The sequence below is a fragment of the Elaeis guineensis genome, chromosome 2, assembly GCF_000442705.2.
Source record: "Elaeis guineensis isolate ETL-2024a chromosome 2, EG11, whole genome shotgun sequence".
NCBI lineage: Eukaryota > Viridiplantae > Streptophyta > Magnoliopsida > Arecales > Arecaceae > Elaeis > Elaeis guineensis.
Window position 1 is genome coordinate 112,465,743 of NC_025994.2, and position 7,381 is coordinate 112,473,123.

General features: G+C 45.8%; 1 protein-coding gene across 1 annotated transcript; it reads right to left on the reverse strand.

Annotated features, from left to right (window-relative positions):
* Nucleotides 1-5,643: 5,643 nt before the first annotated feature.
* Nucleotides 5,644-6,883, reverse strand: LOC105043961 (heavy metal-associated isoprenylated plant protein 28). The gene is made up of 3 exons (XM_010921716.3): nt 6,729-6,883; nt 6,512-6,587; nt 5,644-6,261 (listed from the first exon to the last, which is right to left on the reverse strand). Exons 1-3 carry the CDS (start codon nt 6,732-6,734, stop codon nt 5,894-5,896), a joined length of 450 nt encoding a protein of 149 aa, XP_010920018.1. The 5' UTR covers nt 6,735-6,883; the 3' UTR covers nt 5,644-5,893.
* Between the last annotated feature and the right edge of the window lie 498 nt (nt 6,884-7,381).

Sequence of the window (7,381 nt, forward strand, 5' to 3'; positions counted from 1 at the left end):
TAATAAAGAATTAAAGTGGTCTTCCAAAAATTAATCTAATATAAATATAATTTTGAGTCTTGGTGCTAAAAATTTGAGGCCCACTTTCAAACATGACTTTGTTATGGGTATAACTTGCTTCCGTCCTCCCAAACCAATATCAATTATTAACAAAAGTTAAAATGTAATTAGATCTTTGATATAAATTCAGCCCAACTTGTTTAGAAAATGATCAACTTGAGCTTGCCCAAAATCATTTTATAGCAGAACTGTTAGAGAAAATTGATTGACCTCCATTTACCGATCAATCTCTGAAACAGTCTGATCGACATCCAACTCTGACCCACTAAATAAACGGACGACCCTGAAAACGACTACCGACTATATATCGGCTGAGCAGACTGACACTACTCTCGATCAATCAACCGAACATCCTTCATCGAATCAAAATCAACAGGCGATCGATGTTCAGACTCTACAGATAATAAGCTACTTCGACCGTCGGTATTTTAGAGTTACTAACCGACAATCGACTCTCGACGAACAGTCAGCCAACTCATTCAAATATATCATAACCGTCACGAATGATTACTCCACTGATATCGCGGCGTAATCCATGGAGATTAATAACTCACAACGAGATTATCGTCCCGTTATTCTACGCCGCTAAATGCGGGACCAGATCCGGCAGTTACGACGATCTACTCTATAAAAAAGAAATAAGATAATAAATTTTGGTATGCTAATCTTGATACGTTGAGCTCTGTCTCCATTCTCATTCGATCGTTGTTCAATCTCCTTTTCTGACTTAAGCATCGGAGGGTCCCCGTCGGAGACAACTCCGATCAGTGCGGACTTTATTTTGCATGTGCTCGTTCCCGATGAACAGACGACGAGGAGATTGGCTGCAACAGATTGTTGCCCCCCCACTTCTGAGTCCAAATGACGAGTCATCGTGTGCGTAGCTACATGGTCGGTCACTTTGAATGAAAGGAGTGGTTATCCATCACGTCGAGTCTCGATTTTATCACCACATTCTCCGAAATACGGTCGATCATCTCTTTTATCATTCTTGAACTGTCATATCGACAGGGAGATCTGGTGTCAGGCATTGTTTGTGGAAGGTGAACCAGCACCAGTCGTTATATCGGGAAGGCGAACCGGCGTCATGCGATTCAACTCTGGCTTGTAGATTTCCACCACGTGTCGGGGCATCATTGAGCCGGAGTTGTTCACGTGGATGGAGGTGATGTGGTTCAATCTGGTGTAAGTGCGTCGAACCATCGGACCGATGATGGGCTCAGATGTTGCCACACATCGTCATCTGACATGGCTTCAGTCTGACTGCTTTCATCCGATCCATTGGACATTCCTCTATATAAAGGGGCTCTGTTAACCAGGTACTTATCCCTCATTTTATCTTTTCTGAAAAGAGGGCTCTGTTAGAGAGTAGCTTTTGAGCGAAAATCATCTTTTGTTGCTTTCCTCAGTCTAGATTCTTTGAGTATTTTCGATGAGTGAGATTGCCACAGGGGGTGGTCGGTCGTGGGTTCCGGCCGACGACTCTCTGTCGGACTCGAAGGCTTTTTCGTTGTGGGGTCTGATCGTTAGTCGATTTTGGAAGTGGCATCATGCTTCTGCTCGATGTCAGCTTTTTACTCCTGATGCCGATGGTGGGATCGACGATTTGTTTCTGTGTATCCCGCATCCCCATCTCAGCTACATGATCAAAATCATTTTCGTCGGTGGATGAAAATTTGAAGCCCGCCCCTAGCTCCTCTTCCGAGGAGGGTGCGGTCGCTGCCCGAGTTTCGTCGAGAATGGTTCGATCATTGGTCGTACTCTGAAATTCTTTTCTAACTTCGGTGCCTGATCGGGCTCCAACCAAGAAGGTGCGGTCGTTAACCGTATTCTTCATATAAAAGTAGATCAGGCTGCTGATGTGGTCGGTCGGGCTACATGATTAGCCAACCATCTTCGCAGTCTGACCTGATGCGTAGCTCCCAAGCTGAAAGGTGAAATTTATTAGAGATGCCGATCCAAGATGGACCTGCCAGTTCTTCGGTAGAATGAAGATTAGTCGGTGCCTTTGGTTCTTCTTTTGTATGGTCGGACTTTGGTCCAATTTTGTAACTCCTCTTTTTGATAATGAAAGTTCTTTTCTAAAATACTTTCTTGTATCGTCAAATTTATAGCATTTACTTGTTGATCCATCTCTGAAAGTAGATTGTAGATCCGACTATTTTGCAGACTTTAGAATCTGCTAGTCATGTAATTTCCAACGTATTTAGCTAGAATAACGATGGCAAGTCGAACACCCATGGTCCGGACCTTGGTCGGGCTTATACGTCGCATTGTATGTAGAATAATCTCTGGATGTAGGTCGTTGATCCGACTATTTTGCAGACTTTGTGGAATCTGTTAGTTGAGCGGTGTCCGATGTATTTGGTTAGGATAACGATGGCAAGTCGAATATCCATCGCTCGGACCTTGGTCGAGCTCATACGTCATGTTGTCTGATAAACGGTAGCAAGCCAAATGTCCCTCATCTGATCGTGGCCATGTCGGTATAATTCCAATCTGATCTTGATCATCTTGGCATTTTACCTTTCTTAGTTGATGCTAAGTCGGCAAATTAGCCAACTGCTTGGATCGCGAGCTAACTATGGGGGAGCGTGGCTTTTACAGAGGAGATCTTTGTTACCGGTGCTGGCCTCCCGTTGATGTTGATAATCCCTCGATCAGCCATGGTCATGTCGGTGTAGTCCCAATCCGACCTTGGTCGTCTTGACATTTTGCCTTTCTTAGTTGATACTAAGTCGGCAAATTAGCCAACTGTTTCAATGGAGAGCTGGCTATGGGGGCAGTGCGGCTTTTGTAGAGAGGATTTGCATCGTCGGAGCTGGCCTCCAGTTGAAGTTGGTAGATTAGTTCTTTGGGGGATCCGATATGTCATCGATGTCGAGATAGTCGATCCTCTGACTTTTATAGTGAAAGTCGAAGTATATTCGGTATCGAGATCATCGATCTTCTGACTTTTTCAGTGAGAGCCGAAGTATATTCGATGTCGAGATCGTCGATCTTCTGACTTTTTCAGTAAAAACCGAAGTATATTTGGTGTCGCTTTAAAATCGCAGTAGGGATATCGGTTTTTGCAAGAAGATCGAAATATAGTCGACACCAAAGCAGTTGATTCTCCAAGTGGTTGCATTCAGAAAGAAGTCTTATTAGTTGATTATAGAAACAACAACAGCATCGTAGTGAGAAGTTTGAATTTTTCGAACATCATCTTCCAAGAGAGTCATTACATTATGGAGCTGCAATTGCTTCGTCGACTCCTCGTCGGAAGTTGCCTCCCAATCCAGCCGTCTGGAGATCATATTGATGACTTCCGTAGTTGGCTGGTTACTCATAGCTTCCTCAGTCGGCTGGAGTCGTCGATCAGCAGGAGGTTGAGTCGGTGGGTCCCTTCGATATTTTTCAAAGTAGTCTTGTCGAATCAGAGTCTCTGTCTTGTCCCTGAGCTAGATGCATTGTTCGGTATCGTGATCATGATCATGATGGAACCGACAGTACTTCTTTCGATCGTGGCCCCTCGACGGTACTCTCATCGATGGAGGGTGTCGTGGGATTCTGCTCTTTCGATCTCCATAAGAATCTGCGCACGAAGAGCAGAAAGAGGAATGTAGGAGTCATACCTGTCGTAGTTTGGCCTCGGACTCCGTCGTCGAGGCGAAGTTCGTTCATTGGTAGGTGACCGACTTGATTCAGTCGGAGCTTCTTCTTTCTTCTGTTTCTTCTTCTTCTAACCCTTGCCTTCTGTCTGGCACCGGTTAGAAGCTCCTTCATCCGCATGCATGTATTTGTACGCACGCTCCAAGAATTCAACATACGTTCGAGGGAGGATCTTATCTAGTGAGTACGTGAATCGGGACCCCCTCAGACCTCTTTTCATGGCCGATATGGCCATATCTTCGTTGAGGTCCTTGACCTCAAGTGTGGCTGCATTGAATTGAGCTACAAAATCTCGAAGTGTTTTGGTCTCTCCTTATTTGATCGAAAAGAGACTATCCGAGGTTTGTGACGGCCTCCGGTTGGTGCTGAAATGGGCCACGAAGGAATGTTCCAGTTGCTCGAAGGAGTGGATACTTTTCGATCGAAGCCCAAAGTACCAGGCTCGAGCAGCTTTTCGAAGTGTAGCCAAGAAGTCGATGCATAGGAGGGCGTCGGTTGCTCTCTGGATTGTTACGATAACCATGTAGCTCTCGAGGTGATCGATTAGGTCGGTGAAACTATCATAGGGCTCCACATGCGGCATCTTGAACCGAATTGGAATCGGCTCGTTCAAAATAAGTCAGGAGAGAAGCTGGACGGTATGGAAATTGAAGTCGTTTGACGATTTCTGACTGTTTGTCTAGAGCTGAGTGAGTCGACGGTCGATTTTCTCAAACTTAAGTTCATAGTCTTCAAGCCGCTGGTTGTGGGAGACTTCGAGGGTTGATCCTCCCGATGAATTAGAGGCAGATGGTGTTTGCGGTCGCTTTTCCTTTCTTTCTCGATCTAATTGGGAAGGAGAGGGGTGCCGTGAATGGTGGATGGCACGTCGAGTGTGCCGCGAGCGCTGCTGCTCATCCCGTTGATAGAGCCGAGATCACCGCTCTGGTGAAGGAGACGGAGATCATCGCGGATGACGGCGGCTATGCTTGGAAGGCGCTGAATGCACCACCGGTTGCTCCGCCGGCGGTTGTGATGGCTAGGTTTGCTATTGTTGGAGGCTTTTGAGTGCCTCCACAAGGATATTCATTTGTTGCATGATCGCAGCAATCTGAGCGTCTGTGATAACCACGGGGTGTGGAGAACTGGGCTCTGCTACCGGAGGCAGGGGAGGGGCCTCTTCCCGACGGGAAGAGTGTCTCGCCAAGCCAATCACTGTTGATTGTTGAGCTCTGGTTCTCGTCATTGCGAGTTTCTTTCTTGCTGCTGTTTTTTCCTACCTGGTGCGTCAATCTGTTGTGGCCAATCTCCTCGTCACCTGTTCGTCGGAAACGAGTACATGCAAAATGAAATCCGCACTGACTGGAGTTGTCTCCGACGGAGATCCTCCGATGCTTAAATCAAAGAAGGAGACTGGACAACAGTCGAATGAAAACGGAGACAGAGCTCAGCGTATCAAGATTAGCTTACCGAAATTTGTTGTCTTATCCCCTTTTTATAGAGTAGATCGTCGTAACTGCCGGATATGGTCCCGCATTTAGTGACGTAGAATCATGGGACGATAATCTTATAGTGGGTTATTAATCCCCATGGATTACACCGTGATATCAGTGCAGTAACCATTCGTGACGGTTATGATATATTTGAATGAGTCGGCCGACTGTTCGTCGGGAGTCAGTTGTCGGTTAGTAATTCTAAAAGACCGACGATCGAAGTAGCTTATTGTCTGTAGAGTCCGAACATCGACTATCTTGCGATTTTGATTTGATGAAGGAATGTTCGGTCGGTCGGTCGGTCGAGAGTAGTGTCGGTTTGCTCAACCGATCAATAGTCGCTTTTAGGATCGTCCATTTATTTGGTGGGTTAGAATCGAATGTCGGTCAAACTGTTTCAGAGATTGATCGACCAACGAAGGTCAGTCGATTTTTTTCAACAAGAACCAATCAAAAAAACTCCAAATCTTTGAAGGTTCATATGTCATTATCATCGATTATAGATCAACAAGCATTTATCTCTCACTTGCCAAATACTCTCCAAATAATGCCGATATCATAAATTACAGAAAGGAAATTAACACAGCTTACACCAAGCAAAACATAACCTGTACTCGGAAATCGGAATCGCTTCTTTTCTTGAAAGAAAAAGGAAAAAAGAAAATAAATAGAATTGAGGGGAAAAAAATTTAAAAAAAGACAAGTAATCACATTATAGAACAATTATTCGGATTCTCAACACTAAAGATATCTCCCGCCCTCTCGTTGACAACGGCGGAGTGCGCGGAAGGGTGGTAGGAGCCATGCATGCGGGAGTCGTCGTAGCCATGCTTGTAGTAGTTGTAAGAGGAGGAAGGCGCGGCGGTGACGCTCACCGGGCCAGTAGCCAAAGCCGGGTGTTGCTGGTGGTAGTACTGTTGGATGGTGAAGGTGTGGTTCTCCGCGCCGTATGGGTAGGGCCATAGCACCGCCCGCCTCCCCGTCTTCCTCACAGCCTTGAGCACCTTCTTCTGATCCACCCACCCGGTCACTGTAACCTTCTGCCTCCCCATGTCTATGTCCACATTATCCACCCCTGTTTGTCAAATTAGAAAATTAATAAATTAATAATTCGGATATAATTAGCTTTCTAAAATTTTCAGCAATATTAAAATGGCGCCCGTAATTGTTATCATTATCACTATTCACTATTGCAGTTCCCTAAAGCTTTTGGTCTAGACATTGAATTTGGTCTGAAACTGATATCTTTTACTTGTTGCAGCTGGTAAGAAGCACTTCAAGGGAAGCGCGGTTCCTCCTAAATGTTTAAGCCTGTGATACGATACCTTTGAGCTTCTGAAGAGCTTTCCTTATCTTGCTCTCGCAACCAGAGCAATCCATATGCACGCACATCTCGACGATCTGTGTGCACACAACATAGCGTCGAATTAGATCCAAACATATCACCGTTGGTAAAGATCTAAGGCTGCTGAAAAAGATCTCGATGGCCATTCAGAGAGAGGAAAGTAAGCAGTTTGAGAACTTGGAGAAGAGACGACTCACCGTCATTTTGTCGTTGGCTGCTTCTTCAATAACAGTTGCAGCTATTCCTATAGATCTCCTTTCCTCTGTCTCTCTCGAAGAACAAATCGAGCTTGTATTTTGGAGTTGCGATAGGCCGCGCTGCCCCCATATATGGAGAGCGAGGTGGACAACGGCTAGAAGCCTTCGGGGACGGTAGATACCGCGTGTGTATTATAAAATTAATCATTTGCACCGACTTTTCCGGCAACCAAGTTGTTTTATTTCCAATTTCCCAAGTAAGCTATGGAGTAGCCCAATAAAAAGCAGCCACATATGTTGATATCGCTCCCGTTTTAAGTCTTCGGGCCTTCGGTATTCTTTTCAGGAAAGTACGCGGAGGGAAGGGCGGGAGGTGGGAAGCACTGAGAATCCCATCATGAGGAAGCCGCATGAGGCTTCCAGCTCAGCTGTTCCGTCCCGGACGGCAAACCACCCTTCTTAAGTCGGAGCTCTAACTGGGGCCCCACAGACAATTTCAATTTTCAAATTATCTTGCCAGTCGAGGGATGCCACGTGGTCATGAAAGGATGGTTGCACGGATGAAACGGCGGGAAAGATGAAGCGGGAAGGAGCGCTGCTCGAAGGCAGGCGTAGCGGATCTTGTCGCGGATTGCTCACGGGAAATAGCGCGC

What these genes read in the sequence shown, in the direction of transcription:
- LOC105043961 (XM_010921716.3), bottom strand. An exon ending in AGCTCTTCAGAAGCTCAAAG is followed by an intron (nt 6,262 to 6,511) that starts GTATCGTATCAC and finishes TTTGACAAACAG; the next exon opens with GGGTGGATAATGTGGACATA.